Source organism: Micropterus salmoides, unplaced genomic scaffold (genome assembly GCF_014851395.1).
Source record: "Micropterus salmoides isolate LMB-PRFRI ecotype aquatic unplaced genomic scaffold, ASM1485139v1 Ms_hic_scaffold_19, whole genome shotgun sequence".
Taxonomy (NCBI): Eukaryota; Metazoa; Chordata; class Actinopteri; order Centrarchiformes; family Centrarchidae; genus Micropterus; species Micropterus salmoides.
Genome location: NW_024041039.1, coordinates 12,119,416 through 12,136,546, shown reverse-complemented (window position 1 = coordinate 12,136,546; position 17,131 = coordinate 12,119,416). Strand labels below are relative to the sequence as shown.

Here is a 17,131-nt window from a genome sequence, read left to right as displayed (position 1 = left end):
ATAATATTAATTCTATAATAATATTAAGTTTCTTTGCATGTTTTTCATGTGCACAATGTCTTCCTTTGCTATTTCCAGCCACAGCCATTCAGGAAAGTTTGATACTATTCTGATGCTTTAGATTGGTTGTCATGTTTGATTTTGCAGCGCTACCTGTCTGCCAGTTGAACTTGCCTCTTGTGCTGCCTTTTGAAAATGGTTAACAGTTGAAAACATTCATTAGAAATTTGAAAAGTAATCAAAAAGTAATTAGATGTAATAAGTTACATTACTTTGATAAAAGAATGGAAAAAGTTACACTACTACTACATTTTAGAGTAACTTGTAATCGGTAACCTGTTACATTTAGAAAGGCGCCTTCACAAAAACTGCCAATAATGTTCTAATTTCATTGAACAACCTTGTGTTGTATAGTAATAAATAATAATATATAAATAAAATAAAATAAATAAATAATAATAAACCTTGATATTCAGTGTCAGAATTATATAAAACTGTGAAAAGTTGTGGAAAGTAATGAATGCGAGAAAATTATGGTGACAAAACGCAAATTTAAAAGAAGCAACTTATTTCAATAATTGATTAGAGCTGACATTATTAGTCTATTAGTGGTTTAGCTTTGTTAATGAGCAAACGTGTTCATAATTGATCAATCATTTACTAAATATTCTCATTTTCCAGCTTCTCAAATATAAGGATCTGCTTTTTTCATCTTATGTCATAGTAGGCTATCTTGAACATCTTCAGTCCACAACCCAATGTGAATACAACATTTCATACACCAAAAGATTAATCAGTTATCAAGAAAATAAATCTAAGATTAATCAACTTTGAAAATTTTGTGAATATATTATTACATTGTCATTGCAAGTACTCTTAGCCCTCACACGACCAGTTCTGCAATGATACTATTGTATTGGGGTCCAGTGTTTTGGGACTAAACATCTCTCCCAACTTCATGTAAGTGCTGTAACGTCATTAAACGATCTTCTAAACCTTTTATAGGTTTGGGGTTTTGGGCAGTCAGTCAGTTGGAGTAAACCCTCATTAATAGAAAACAAAACTTTTAGTTGTAACCTTAGCTTTAGTTGAACCTGTTGAACTGATCAAACCGGAAAAAATGTACCTTCTTTTGCCTATGTTAACAGAAATACTGATGTCATACTAAGCAAAAGGAAGTCTATGGTAGTGTTTTTAGCAAAATATATCATATATTTTCACTAGGAGGCATATCTATGCCATCTCCACCTTTTCTCCTTTTCCAAAAAATTGATAGGTGAGGGATATTGTTTGTTTGCCTACATTGCCTCATGACATGTCAAGAGGTCAAGTAACTAATGTTTTCACCCTGAAGGAATGTAGTAGTCATCTTCCACACTGTCAGTTCAGTTGTCTGGTTAGTGTCACGTGCTTCTGGTTCAACTGCTTTCCTTCCAAACACTGTGTATACATGGAGTCTTCACACTACATAACAAAGGACAAATAGGAAATGTATGGACCTATGAACAGTGACAAGTATACGATAATATTATAGTATTAACGAAGATTCCACATGTGATTTGCAATAGATTGCTGTAACCACTAATAACGTAGTCAAATAATGGAAAATAAAAGTGTTGGGTTTGTAACTCAGGTCTTGAAAAGGAACAAATGGCAGTATATATTAGGCATACTGTATATTGCACATGGAGAAAAAAATATAGCCTGATAAATTCAGTTGCCCGTGACCAACAACTGAAACAATTCAGCTACAGAGCTACACTCATGGACGTATATCATATGTCAGTGGTCGGCAATAGACTGCCCGCAGGCCAGAACTGGCCCACCAGCAATAATATCTGGCCCACAGCCAAAGTGCTTTAATTGCAGAAAAATTTAAAATAGATAAACTGATAGTGGCTGGTGCTGAAACAGAACTCAGTCATTACAGCAACAGTTACTGACATAATCACATCCTCTTAAGTGATTGTGCCCACAAAATAAAGTGCAAGAACATTTTTTGCAGCAATGCTTCATGTTGAGTTTATTGATAGCTTTTATTTGAACAGTTCTGAAGGACATTCAAAAGAGTCTCTGGCTTGCTTGACACAACTCTGAGAAAGCCGTCAGTAAACGCATGATTGGATTCTCTTGAATTTTCTCAGGGAAATGAAAACAAGCGTCCATAGGTTTATCGATGCGGATCAAACGCCGGGACGCGCACACACTGCAGGACATGCTTTATTGTGAGCATGTGCAAAAGTATCCTTATAATCAATTTGTTAAACAAGGGAGAGAAAAAGGAAAGTCTGCTAGATGATGGGATCAATCACACAACTCTCCAAACGGGAGGCTTGCACTCTACCAAATGAGCTAAACATGCACATGAGTTAGTATCAGCCACTTAGTTCATATAGTTCATAGTTCACTATCCATTATTTTCAAACGTGACTGCCTTTGTGTTGTACACAGCATCACTCACATCACCTGTCACATACCAGGTCTTCCAACATGGGGACATTTAAAACTAACCTAAAAAGTAAAACTTGTTGTACCACAGTTTCTCTTGAGTGGACGGTCCAACCTGTTTGGTAGGCTACATAACAGTAATCCAGCAACCCGATTCCACTAGCAGAGTCCTGAGTCCCTGACTAAGTCAACATCCTTCAACCTTTCAGGGTAGTAAGATTTGCAGTTTGTTTGTTTTTCTGGGGTAAATGTTATTAATAATCACACATCCTAAAGGGGCTTTTGGGAGAAACAAATCCAATCAAGATTACCTACAGCTGAAAGCAAATTTGTATCACATGTGGCAAATGCTCTTCCTGTTAGGTGTACAGGGCTTCTCTCTTATACAGTATCATTCCTCATTTATCATTCCTCACGTAGACACCTGCATACAGAGGACACATGAAGGTGTACGTAATTTCAACTGGAGATGAGGATTTCCCAAGCGGCAACCTCCGGGACTATAAAACAATAACTGCAACAATCTAGCTTCAGAGATGCACCCACTGACATATTATATCAACCATATCACTATTTTTTATTTACATAATATCACTACATAGTTTTGCTTTTTGATATTTGTACTTTTTTTATCATCTCCAAAAATAAATTCTGCTGCTACATTGCATAGCGTCCATAAGTAGGAATATGAAATAACAGTGACAGAACTGTTGACAGCCCATGCTCAAAAGTGACATTGCTCTTTTGTTGTATAAGGCATCACTCACATCACCTGTCACATACCAGGTCTTCCTACAGGGGGAGATTTAAAACTAACCAAAAAATTCTAACTTTTTGTACCTTATTTTCTCTTGAGTGGACGGTCCAACCTGTTTGGCACATAACAGTAACCCTACATCCTAGGTCAACATCCATCGAGGCTTCAAGGTAGTAAGATTTGCATAAGTTTGTTCTTCGGTGATAAATGTTATAAACAGTCACACATCCTAAAGAGGCTGTTTAAAAAAATCCAATATTATTACCTACAGTTAAAATTTGTATCACATGTGGCAAATGCTCTTCCTATTTGGGCCTGTATTTAATCAAAAATAGCCCCACCACCAAAATTCAATCATATTACATGCTATTCGGGCTGAAACGACTCAAAAGCATTGATGAAAATTCTTTGCTTTGATGCTTCGTTTATTCCATATACTATATACAGCTCACTGTTTTCCATGGACGATTACTGTTACGATTACTTATGCAGACCACGTGATGTGATGGCACAAATTGTCAGGGAGGAAGAAAGACAGGCCAGAGAAAAAGACAGAAAGTGTCCAAAGTAGCCTATGTGATCATTTCAAGCTAAAAGAAAACAATAACAGTGTACACGGAGCGGACATGAAACAATCACGTTATCATTGGTGGTTACAGCAATCTATTGCAGATCACATGTGGAATAATGATTGCTAGTTGAGATGAAGGCTAGCAAGGGTAAGACACAATTCTAAGTTGTGTGTAAACTTGCTGTACAGTGAGTACACAGCTGAATCCCGGTAGCCTACCGGGGTCATTAGGCAAAACCATTTCTTACCTGATGAATCTATGTAATAAAATGTAGAATACTCAAATAATCGATAGCTGCAGCCCTACATGCAATCATTCCCGACTTTAAAGCAGCATTCGGTAAAAATTGACAATGCAAAACCTTCGGCATCACTCTCTGCTGCACATATCACTCACTAAACACCGCCCTCCAAAACCACAAGCAGGAGCCAGTTGCCCTTTGAAAACTTTTTAGATTGTATCTTTTTCATGTACTACTGTCAGGATATAGTGACAGTTTTAGGAAATATGACAAAAAGTTAGTTACCTACTGCAGCTTTAATGCATCATCCACCTGCTCTGACTTTGGGGCGGGTGCCTTGTAGTGTTGTTGTACTCAAGACGTCTATGATTGCATGTATTCATAGACTGATTCTCAGTCATCCAGGTCATAGTTAGTTAGTAGTACTCGAGACCGGTCTTGGTCTAATGCTAGATGGGCGGTGGTGAATACATAGATGAATACATATTTGATTAGATGTATAATATATAATTCAGCATTGAGGATTTCTTAAAAATCAGAAAATAACTCAGAATCAGAAAAGCTTTTATTGGGAGTCACACAGGAAGATGAGGGAGGGTGGGGCTGGGCTAGTTCTGAAGTTCATGACCATCTCCACTACACTCTTCAGAGCGTTGAGCTCCAAACTGTTCTGGCTGCATCAGGTCACCATCGTCAATCTCGGACTCTTCGTGCTTCTGGTCCAACACCTTTCATTCGTGTTAAAATCTCCCACATCACATCCCATTATAATTCATTACATTTTTATATTTTGAATTGTCACCTGCCACCTGAATTTGAGTTCCCCTTTATGTGGAAATGGCAGAAATTGGTTATTAGTTGGACATTTAACAAGAATACAGGAAATGAAGTGTTTAAAGTGTAACTTTAGTAACTTAAGTTTAAAATGTAGCTCAATGATGTAGAGAAGGGGGGCAGGGAGAGTTAAATGGAGGTGTAAAAGCCACCAACGTTTCAAGATCCCAACAACACCACTTATTCCAGCAGACTGACCCAGGGCCCAGGATAACATGGTGTCCCTGGTGTCACAGAAATCCTTATTTTATTGTTCTGGGTATTGAGAAACCCCTTACAGACATTGTATCTTTCTGGAAAGGCAAGACAGCCAAACACGTGCATATGAAACTCATATACTAGAATATTCGATGGAGTATTTCGGCAGGATCGTCCCGCCCATAATCCGACTGTGTACAAGCCACATACCCATTCATTCGCTGCAGTCGCCACGCGGTGCTGAAACCTCAGGGTTGCATAAGAGAGACAGAGCAGTCTGATTGGCACATGTGCGCCGATTACGTCGAACTAGGGAGGATAAATAAAAGCGCCTTTTAGACGAAAAGGACTGGAAACTTCCATTCACACAGCCGAAGAGCTGCCTGCGAGAAGCGCTTCATCTAAGAGAAGTCACTTACAGATATCTACACAGTTACCTCTTTTAAGTGCACAAGGTAAGAGAATTTCCGGGTTTAATTTTGGTTCATGCGTGTTATTCATTTATTTGCATATCTGTTTCTCCGTTTTTAATTGACAGAAATAGCTCAACGTGGTCTGAGAGGAATTGCTAACAAGAATTGTACAGTTTGGTCAATTGGGAGGAATGTAAGACTAGCCATAACTTGCCCCTTCCTGCTGCTTAAATTAGAAATGACGTGTTGACGAAACGCAGCGTTTACCCAAAGTGCATTTTCTATGGCGTTCAATTTAATCCCAAACCCACGCACTTAAAAAATCAGGCTTGTGCAATGCGATGCGATACCCTCCACAACATTATCCGCGAATGCAAAACAACGAGGTGTAGGTAATAGGTTTTTTTATACAGTTATATTATGGTAGGCTATGGGGCGTGAAAGATGACAACGCTTGCAACAAGCAGCCAATCGCGTGGATCGTGGCGCACTTGCTATGATGTGAAACACTCCTTGTTTGCGACGTGTAGTACTCTGTAGCGACTTCATGTTGCAAGTTATCACCTAATAACGCAGCAACGTTATAGCTTACTACCATGGTTGCTTTGCTTATAGCAAGCTGACCTCTACGTCAATATAGTTTTTTTTTTTTTTAAACCAATAAAACATAATGTTACATCTCTTGGAGTGAGGTTTTCATCAACAGGCTTCGTTTGAGTGAAGATAAGAGGCATAGTAATATCAGAGGTCACACTACATTTTTATGCAATGCTAGCTTAAAACTTACATATAAATAGGCCGAAGCTCTGAAATGGCAAGCCATCTACAGCTGTCCCCAGTTTGTTGATATCCTGTATTTCAGGGCAAAAACTATGCAGTTTTGTAAAGAGCTGTGTTTTCCATAACTGAGAGTTTCCCCATAATATTTCTAAATAATTTGGTCCTAAACAGTAGGAAGCTTTTGTTTCACTCAGCTGTTGTGAAGGTGAATCACTTTTATTCACATGAAAGTTAGTAGTCAGCGTGAGGATTCTGTGAATCCCGCTGACACATCACAAATTACACATTACACACAGGATCACGTTCTCCAAATGCCCCGAGACCCAAGCCAGGTACAGCAACACTCCAAGTCCAAAACGCTTAAACAGTACAGCTGTATACAGAAGCTAAACCAAAGGAGTCATTGGTGAGCCAAAAATGTTATCCCGATAAAAACATTTCATATCATTCGATATCGATAATTATCACGATAAATGTCAAATGATTATTTCTTTCAAGTTTAAAGGCTGATTTTTGCTCCTGAGTGAAAATTGAAGAAACCAGATGGTTAATATGTAGTTAAACTTTTCTTTATGGTCAGAATGTGACAAACACTTGATGCCAAACAGTGGCTCACTTCACAAGTCTGAGTTAGAACATTTAAAACTACTATCTTTTTCAACAAATATGATTAGTTAATCTATTTCAGCCCTCTTTTTTTTTTTTTTCAACTAAATAAATATTTTAATAGAAAAGGTGCTAATTTGTTTGTGATTCAAATGAATCAAAGCAAATATTTATTGACGATATATTGAACATTTATTATATTGTTGTTGAAAATGATGTTGCGATGTTGTTATTTTATTGCCCAGCCCTAAGTGGGCATAGCTGCTTTTGGTGGATGTAGCCTAATGTAAAATAAAACCTCCATCAAAAGCCACTCCCCCAAAACACATTTTCATGGGCAGGGTGCACTGTGCTTTTTACAGTTCTGCACCACTGATACAGGATGTTTTTTCATTTTTGTGTCAGAGCAAAAATGATTCTGAAATAATTTAATAATAATTTGCATACCCCAGCTTTAAAATCTTAATATGATCTAGAAATACATACACAATTGATGAGCTATCGCATAACTAAATGGCCACACTACGGACATACTAACTGGCATTATATCTAACAGTATATAATAATAGATATTATTATTATTATTATTATTAATAATACAGATCAGGAAAATGACAATGGCATCTTATTTATATAGTAAGTTGCTGGTCACACGTATGTTTATTAGAACAACATTTGTTGTAAACTAGACGCTGGCGGCTAATGAGCAACATGGGTTGTATGCAGTAAACCGCAAGCTAATGTTAGCTAGCAGTGCAGTAGTGCCGAAAGTTGGAACAAACTTTTAAATTAGGCCTTGCAGATACAAGATTCGGCAACTGGATTGCTTATTTCTCATCTCAGATTTGTCCAGAAGCAGATTTTTGTGGACTGCTATGGTAAAATAAGTGAAAGTTAACATAGCCTTTTGTACGAGAGGAAGTGCGTCATCCATGTTTACGCCCCTACCGTCCATACCAAATTCTACACCCTTGCCTTCAACACAATTGCAATTGAAAGATTTTTTTCATCAGGTGCTGGCTTACATAAATACATCAGTTAGCTAAGTAATCCAGTTCTATGTCACACCCCATAGAAAACCATCCTCATGAGGGAGTATTTCTGCTCCATGTGCACAAATTCTGTCCTCCCTACACGCTCGCAAGTGCTCAGGATCGTCAAGTTGACTTTTGAGACTTTGGTGAGGATGGCATAGACAGATCCGCTCCTTTGATTGGTCACTTTGAATACTGACCATCATCTTTGATTGGCTGTTTGGTTTGATCACTGACAGAATTGAAGACAGGCAGTTGCTAGCACTGACATTAACTAAGTTATGCATTGGGTCTACGTTTTTTTCTTAGTAATTGTAAACAACATGGATCATATATGCCACTGCTGTCAACCTGTGTAGCATTATATTTTAAGACTAATTAAATGCCATACATTTCCACCTACAGAGAAATAATTTGGGTAAATTCTTTTTCTTTTTTCATACCAATGTATTTGCAGATTCTGCAGCCATGTCTGTGAACATTCAGATCAACAGCCCTAATGTGAGGTACACAGATGCACACATTGTGGCGCAGTATCACTACCAGACCACGTCAGCGCACAGAGAGGGCAACAACATAACGGTAAGTGGACCCCTCTTACATTTTTTTTAGTCCATACATGCATCTGTATGTGTCATCTGTTTAGTCTCCTCTCTAATTTTGCTCCATATGTGAAACAGTTGACCCCCCGGACCACTGAGATGACGTTTCGCACAGAGCGGCGTGTGCCCCGCCTGGGTGTGATGCTGGTGGGCTGGGGAGGCAACAATGGGACGACAGTCACAGCAGCCGTACTAGCCAACAAGCTGGGTCTCACCTGGAGAACCAAGAATGGAGTGAAGGTGAGTGGAGTGAGTCAAACATGCCTGTACACATACTCTGTGGACAGTGAATCAAGCTGCTGGTTTACATTCACTTCAGTAAAACGCAGAAGAGCATTTAGCAAAGACTGAAATTTGTCGTATTTGAGACAGATTTGTTAATTCATATATAAATCCCTTCACTCTGACGATAACAAATCTAACTTTGATTATGTAACTTTGATGTTCGTGGTGTGGATTAACTATCTCAAGCAACTTCCTGCAGTTTTCGTACTGTACTGAAATGAATGCAAGCTACTGGCTGCCTGGATGAAGTAAAACGCTGAAATCTACTGGTCAGCTTTATAACTTTATAGGATGTGAAAACCTGAAGCTTCCATGAGCAAGCTTATAGAGAACCTTCTTGTCAGATTTTATTAATACAGCCTATTGTATGCACACCCTATCCTGTGGTACATTTATTCATTTAGCTGACTGTTTTATCCAAAGCGACTTACAATTGCTATTTGTGTCAGAGGTCGCACGCCTCTGGAGCAACTAGGGGTTAAGTGTCAAGCTAAGCTCAGGGACACACTGGTGTCTCTCAGTGGATTCACACAGTGGATTGGTAGAGACTTATAAGCTGGTTATGTTGACATGTTCAGTAGAGCGTTAAGGGTTTAACTGATGTAGTCTTGGGAATTTCCCCTTATATGGGCATACATTTTTGCCTCCGAGCTTGTCCTTGTGATTCCCATTTTGGCCATTTGTCTCTGGTTCATAGGATTTAACACACTTGTAATAAACCTTTTAAAAGCTGGTAAAAATGTATTCCTCCTTAGAGGGACTGAAATCAGTGTTTTTCTCACTTTATCATCTCTCTCTCCTACATTCTCACAGAAAGCAAACTACTTCGGCTCCCTCCTGCAGAGTTCTACTGTTTGTGTTGGATCAGGGCCCGAGGGCGAAGTCAGCGTGCCCTTTCGTGACCTTCTACCCATGGTGCACCCTAATGATATTGTCTTTGACGGTATGGACAATAGTCTGCTCAAGCTCAGACCTGACACAGATGTGTACACGTACAAATGTGTATGTGTGTGCGGTCAAGTCAGGTAACCGCAGGAAAATCTGACCCCCTGACAGCTTCAGGGGCCAGAGAGCCCCTTCACAAGGTGGAGGTGGCCACATATGTGCTCCTATTATGTCCACTAATGCAATTTGCAGAGGTCAGCGTTTGCTCCTTTTAGTTCTGGAAAATGTGAGCTATCTAAAGAATCCAGCACTTTTTTTCTTTTTACCTTGAAGTGTGTTTGTCTTTTAAGGCTGGGATATCTCCTCAATGGATCTTGGCAGTGCGATGGAGAGAGCTCAGGTACTTGACTGGTCATTACAAGAGCAGCTGCGGCCATATATGAGCCGCATGAAACCCAGACCGTCCATCTATATCCCAGAATTCATTGCTGCAAACCAAGAGAATCGGGCAGACAACGTCCTCACCGGGACCATGGCAGGGCAGGTAATGCTCGGTCTATTCCACCTTAGATTGTATTGTTTCGGATGTCATTTTTAAAAGAAATGCTTAAAGAGTAAATGGTCTTCCAGGTGGAGCAGATCAGAGCTGACATAAGGGATTTCCGTCAGTCGAGCGGTGTGGACAAAGTCATTGTTCTGTGGACCGCCAACACTGAGCGCTTCTGTGATATCATACCGGGGGTCAATGACAGCGCAAAGAACCTGCTAACTACAATCCAGGTGAGAGCAGGAGCCATGAAGAGATCATTCAGAATTCAGATTCTTAAACATGAAGTGCAAGATCTAAAAGCACAAATCCATAAGTTGGTTTCAATAGAGATGAAGTATGAAAGGCTTTAAGTCCTCGAAATTCTGTTGGTGGCCAGTTGTCATGAATCATCCGATCAACTTTAATTTCCTTCTAATGCTGAGGACCAAACCTGTTTAGTGATTTAATAAAGCTTAGAGGAAGAAAATATTAACTTTATTGTAGATTTGTAGATGAAATGCTGTAATGAGTTTGAAACAGTCAGCTATTACTTTTATATCAGATCGGGGGAAATTATGATTTGTCCATGGGTGATTGATTGTCATCAATGATAATAGTCAATTTCACAGACTTATGATCTTCAGCGAATAGCTCAATTTTAAGCAAGAAGTCGACAATAGAGTTATGCTACAGAGGCAATGTGAGAAGAGTCTCAGGGGAAATGTAACCTTGAGAGTTGAGCTTTCTTCAGTAATATGATGATACACTCAGTAACAGCCCCCCCCACCCTCCCCCCCACCCCCACCCCAAATCCATTAGGCTGGACACGAGGTTTCTCCATCCACTCTGTTTGCAGTGGCCAGCATACTGGAGGACTGTGCCTTCATCAACGGCTCCCCACAGAACACGTTTGTACCAGGAGCCATAGAGCTGGCTGTGCAGAAAGGGGTGTTCATTGGAGGAGACGACTTCAAATCCGGTCAGACCAAGATCAAGTCTGTGCTGGTGGACTTTCTGGTCAGCTCAGGTATCAAGGTGAGAGAAAGGATGCACTGCTTGAAGGAAGGTAATTGGTAAAGATATAAGATCTGATACTTATTACTCTGAGTCACTGCTAATATGGTTATATACAAGAAAAGCTAAGAACACTAGAATGTAGGGTTAATGATTTGAGAATGATGCTTCCTGTCTAAGACCAGAATTAATGTGAGAATTAACTCATCAGCATGTCAGAGAAGATCTGACCTCAGACCTCAAACATGGTGCTTTTATCATTTTCAGGGTAAGAAATGAAACTGGTCCCACAAACTACTGTGTTACACTTGAACTCTTCAAGTGGGAATATATTTAACAACTTAAGTCAAGTCACTTTTATTTATACAGGCTCAAAAGACTTTACAATCTGTACAGCATACAACAACCTCTATACGTAGACACATGGATTATTTAAGGAAAACTCAGGAAGAGTAACATTGTAATCATCCTACCACACGATATAAAAAATAAGATGAAAACTACAAACTTCCAGTGCCTTTAATTCTAAACATTGAGTTCCTCTCCTCCTCGACAGCCGGCCTCCATTGTCAGCTACAATCACCTCGGCAACAACGATGGCAAGAACCTGTCTGCTCCGGAGCAGTTCCGCTCCAAAGAGATCTCCAAGAGCAACGTGGTGGATGACATGGTTGAGTCAAACCGTGTGTTGTACAAGCCTGGAGAAAAACCAGACCACTGTGTGAGTAACCTGGACACAGAGAGACGATGACCTTCATGTGAATGTTTGTTCACAGAAAACAACTGATCAGATGTGTTAACTTTGTTTGTGTGTTATTTCAGGTGGTGATTAAGTATGTCCCCTATGTGGGAGACAGCAAGCGTGCCATGGATGAATACACTTCGGAAATAATGATGGGAGGGACGAACACTATCGCACTGCACAACACCTGTGAGGTTCGTGTTTCTGTAAAACTTGCAACTGACAAAGGCAAATCTGGCATGTTGGAGCAATTTTCGATGTCCAAATGCTAATTGCTGGCTAAACACAACATTCAGAGATATTCTGCTTTATCTGACTGCAGTTGGGGAGGAGGAGACTCGGGAGGGCCAGAGCTTACTCTTAATCCTTCTTGACAAGTCTTGGAGCTAATTTAAAGAGACATCATCAGGTCAAGGCTGCTCTTGCCCGACACCATACCTACACACAAAATAATTAATCTATTCTGTTTTGTTTACACACTTAATCTGCATGACAAACTACATCAATTTCGATTATGTCATTACAAAATATATATTTATACATTTTATTTTAATATATTACTTGTCTAGAAAATATATAAATTTAAGTATTTTGTAAGTGAAATGGACTTAAAGCTACTATGTGCCAACAGTGGTGTCCCCCAGTGGTAGTATTTAAAAATAAAAAATAGAAGACAAAATAGCAGACAGCTGCACTGACGCGACTGGTCTGAAAACAATAGATTTGCCATGAGATTTCACTGGGATTGTCCCATTTTTCTATAAACAAACTATCAATCATTTTGAAAGATTCTGCAGTTACCAAAAATGTGATACGAGATTTTCTAAAGGTTTGCATGAGTAAAAACGTCTGCACACTTGATATCACTAGCAAATTAACATGTAAGCTGATCTATGCGGTATGCATGCAGAATGACATCTTTCAAAAGTGAAAAGATTGCACCTGTTGTTTATTTAGTACTTTTGCCTTAATGAATATGTAATTTGGGGAATTTTTATTGTGCAAAGTAATAGGATGTATTTAATACATTTGAAAGGAAGGTGCAAACTGCCAAGTGTTGCACAGAGATGGCTGCTGTTCGTATGTTGCGAGAAGGAGTCGTAATGAAAGAAGTTAACAATATTAGATAATATTATTGTATATCCAAGATATAGAAATACAATTTTATTTATTTGATGAACTATATTAATTGAACTGGGTTTTTTCCTTTATTTTATTTTTATGTCATGCCAATCCAGCAAATTTCGTTTCGACCTGACTTCTTTTGGAAGAGATGGAAGAATTTAGAAAGTTGCATGGCACTGCAGAGAGCCCCCAGCTGCAGTGCGCCGGTGTAATAGCGACACAATCCATCGTAGGTATCTGAGAGGGAATGGGGCGTTAGGGTGTACAGGGTGTCGCAGAGCGACCGGGCACGGTGTGATCGTTCCCTCTGCCTGGATGAAGCACAATCTGCAGGCATTTCCTCGCACCTGGGTCATTCCAGCATACTGTAGCTGTTTCTGATGGAGTTTACCAAAGCAGCTTTTCAGATGTGCTGTCCCAAGTACTTAGTGCTATCTTAGGCAGAATGGGCAGATACATACGATTTGCACATATTCGGGACGCACTCAATGAAACAAAGGTTTTTACACGGTGGCTGCTTTCCTCTCCATGGCAGAAACCATTAAAACATGCAAAACCCTCATTTAAATATTTCCACCTGTTTTCATCTACGCAATAATTCTTAGTTGATCGCCAGGTACAACAATTGCACATGCAATTTAGTGCTCCTTATTCGGGATGTTAGTAAATCCGGCCCATAGTGGCTTTTAAGTAGGAATAAATAACTGTATTTTGTAATATTTAAAAAAGACATTGCTATAGTTAAATATAATTCCTGCATGTGCAAGGACCTGCAGTATTCTGAGTTCTATGTATTGACAAATGTCTTAAACCATTCCCTCCTCCCAGTATTACCCTATTATACTTGCATCATCATCTGTCTTTGCAACAGGACTCCTTACTCGCCAGCCCAATCATCCTGGACCTGGTGATCCTGACAGAGCTTTGCCAGCGTGTGACTGTCCGGCCCCAGGAGGAGGAGGACTTCCAGTCCTTCCACAGTGTCTTAGCACTGCTCTCCTTCCTTTGCAAGGCCCCCCTGGTCCCATCAGGGACCCCAGTCATAAATGCTTTCTTTCGCCAGAGGGCCTGCATAGAAAACATCATGAGGTATGGACAAGACTTTGGTTTCTTTACCTAGAGTGAAAATTGTACAATTCTTGTGTTGCTTTGAGTGACACAAGTTGACCTCCTTCTCTTTTTCAGAGCATGCCTTGGCCTTCCTCCTCAGAACCACATGCTGCTGGAGTACAAGCTGCAGAAAAGCTTCCTGCCCCCACATACGCCCTATACCAATGGCGACGTGGCTGTTTTGAAAAAAGTTGCCCTTACCAACAGAAACCATGTGCCGCTAACAAATGGCATCTGTGCTTATGCCGATGATGCAGCACATGAAATATGACCGCAAATACAACACTACAGCCCAAGTCAGAAATGATAGATAATAGTATTGTAAAGTTGATACCTTGTTTGAAAATCATCGATCAAGCAACAACAAACAACAAAATCAAGTAACACTGGTTTCACAACTTTGCAGAGTCAATGTGACCTTTATGTAAGATTATCACCACATCTAGGCCTAATAAAGAAAGGCATGGTGCTGCAACATTTGTATGAACACGCAGTTCTGTCTGCTGATAGCTTAGAAAGTCTACATAAGCCTATAGAGGGCCTAAAGCTGATACACGGAGCAACTTTTAGAGCAATGGTGCTGGGCAATGTTGCCGTCAATGGTAATGGGTAAAGATTACATCTGTAATCCCCTTCCCCCATCACTATCCGTTCAAAACTTAATCAGATTTTCCACCAGCAAGATTGCCCAGCAACATTTCTGAAAAAGTTGCCCCGTGTATCATCAGCTTAAGTCGCTCACTTCTGCTTCCACCCCATGGGGCCTTATTTCGGTAAAAATATGTACGGTATCCCATTTGAATGGTGCCATGAATCACGTTAGTCAATTTAAAAGCTACTTTTGTAAGTCAAGAAAGTCGCAGATTGTCATAAAGCAGTAAAGTAACTCACTGAACTATATCTCATCTCGCACAATATACGTCACACCAACAAGTTAACACTGTAATACGAACTGTTTAGCTACTAGCTAGGTAACTTAGCTATGTTCCATGCACAAATGTATCTCACCTGATGTGTGATGTTGCAGGCTATCGCCATTGACTACCAAACATCAGAGTCGGGTTTATTGTCGGGTACATTTTCATACGGTGAAATTTGCCCTGGTATAAAGGTGCTGAACAGTACACAAACATAATTATAGAAAAAGTAAAGAGATCCAAAATGTACAAGTATACAAAAAATATGCAAAAGAATATACAGGATATTTGACACAGACTGTGCAAATATTCGTAATAAGAATTAGTGCAATGTACACAGTTCAAACCATTTGTTTTTTTTTCCTGAAATAAGGCCCCGCGGAAGGGGAGGGACTTAGTATGAATCCTCTATACCAGAGTCATCTGAGTCTCCACACAGCATAATGGTCACTGCAGGCTATTTTGTTTCAATGTATTTTACAGAGCTTTTATGCAGAATTAACTGTGTTGAATATTTAAAAAATAAATACATTGTTTTAGTTTTTCATGGTATTTATATCTGTATTCATGTGGTTTTTCATGTGTAATGTAAAATACAATTGTACAGTAAAGTTCTTAAATGGGTGGAATATTTTAAATGTTTTACCAGCAAATGTGATACTGATCTTGCCGCTGTGAAAATAAAATGAAACTAAATATATATATATAATACAGAAAATATGGATGTAGTACGACTATTTTGTTTAAAGACAAACATGGGTTATTAATGTACAATGAATGTTTGTTTATATATGGATTGAACTCCACCATTGAACACCAATGTTGAACTAGAATGGGCATTAAGAAAATCCTTGTGAGAGCTGCCAGCTGTTAGCTTTGTCTGCTACCACTGCAAACTACTGCTCCTTCAGCAATTCTTCAAATCCTGTAGCGCCACCTACAGGTAAAATCTATCATATGCCGTGGACTTGCTCAGCAAACACATTTGTTGAGGTTTACTGTTTGGTTGACATGCTGTGACTAGGATTTGATCACTCAACCTTTGGATCTGAAGGGCTAGACCTTAACCACTGGGAGATTCAGTGCTTAGTGCTCAATAGTGCTTTTAACTTCCTTCTTTGATCAGATGTGTGACATGAAATGCACTTGTTGCACGATGACCACAAATGCCTGGTCACTGTTTTGCTTGTGCATATATTTTCTGTGATGTCTAGCACGATAAAATGAAGACACAGCAAGCTTATTTCAATGTAAACAATGATTGCATTTGTTCATTGATCATTTTGTTGGCTTCATTAGGTTCAAACATCACACAGCTGTGTAAAGTAACGTCTCTGGTGAAGTTCAAAGCTGTGCTCAATTAACCCTATTTGCCGAAGTGGGAATCAAACCCATGTCAGTACTGCTTTGAAGGCTGAGGAGCTATTGAACCACACTCCTTAACAATGATCACAATTTGATGTTTTGTTGAAAAGTGCATTTACCTTAAAATAAGGGTTTCAGCTGTCATTTTTAGTTTTTTTTTTTTTGTTAGAGCTTTAGTAGATGAGAATAAAATATACGTGTTCAAACAATTTAAAGGTTTAAGAACTGGAAAGGTGAGGATCGTATTAAGGCAAACTTATGCTTGTGTTCAGACAATACTTAAATTTAAGAAATATAGCTTTTAATAGCCTATATACCTTATTGAAAAAAAATCATGGTTTGGTATTGAATTTCAGGTATTGTAGGCTATCTGCACCAGGATCACATTTCAAATTATGCCCAACTATACATGGAACCACGGCTGGTATTATAAGGTAAAGAAAGCATACAAAATATCCAGTTGGGTTATTTTATCTTTAAATAGAAAACAGAACTATGCACCACCAAAACAACTTTTATTTCAGTTTTGTGGTTGTTTTTTAATGAATAATAATAAATTGAATTTTTATAGCGCTTTTCACAAACTCAGAGTCGCTTTACAGAGCAGAAAAAGAAACATGACCAAAAAATAAAATAAATAAATAAATGAATAAATGGCTAGGGATAGGCAGAGG

At 39.1% G+C, this 17,131-nt stretch overlaps 1 protein-coding gene and 1 long non-coding RNA gene across 2 annotated transcripts; one reads left to right on the top strand and one right to left on the bottom strand.

Moving 5' to 3' along the window:
• The first annotated feature begins 5,314 nt into the window (after window positions 1-5,314).
• Window positions 5,315-15,810, top strand: LOC119909949 (inositol-3-phosphate synthase 1-A-like). Its single transcript, XM_038728237.1, has 11 exons — window positions 5,315-5,505; window positions 8,341-8,465; window positions 8,564-8,725; window positions 9,584-9,713; window positions 10,006-10,199; window positions 10,286-10,435; window positions 11,004-11,219; window positions 11,755-11,919; window positions 12,021-12,134; window positions 13,937-14,154; window positions 14,251-15,810. The coding sequence occupies exons 2-11, from the start codon at window positions 8,352-8,354 to the stop codon at window positions 14,444-14,446; spliced, it is 1,659 nt and encodes a 552-aa protein (XP_038584165.1). The 5' UTR covers window positions 5,315-5,505; window positions 8,341-8,351; the 3' UTR covers window positions 14,447-15,810.
• On the bottom strand, window positions 11,494-15,299 carry LOC119909952. The gene is made up of 2 exons (XR_005445571.1): window positions 15,184-15,299; window positions 11,494-11,896 (listed from the first exon to the last, which is right to left on the bottom strand). It is a non-coding gene; the product is annotated as an uncharacterized LOC119909952 (long non-coding RNA).
• Window positions 15,811-17,131: the final 1,321 nt, after the last annotated feature.

Bases quoted from the DNA above. Each gene is read 5' to 3' on its own strand.
- LOC119909949 (XM_038728237.1), top strand. From the start codon at position 8,352: ATGTCTGTGAACATTCAGATCAACAGCCCTAATGTGAGGTACACAGAT. The intron at 10,200-10,285 runs GTAATGCTCGGT...ATGGTCTTCCAG, and splicing joins CCGGGACCATGGCAGGGCAG to GTGGAGCAGATCAGAGCTGA. The intron at 11,220-11,754 runs GTGAGAGAAAGG...CCTCCTCGACAG, and splicing joins TGGTCAGCTCAGGTATCAAG to CCGGCCTCCATTGTCAGCTA.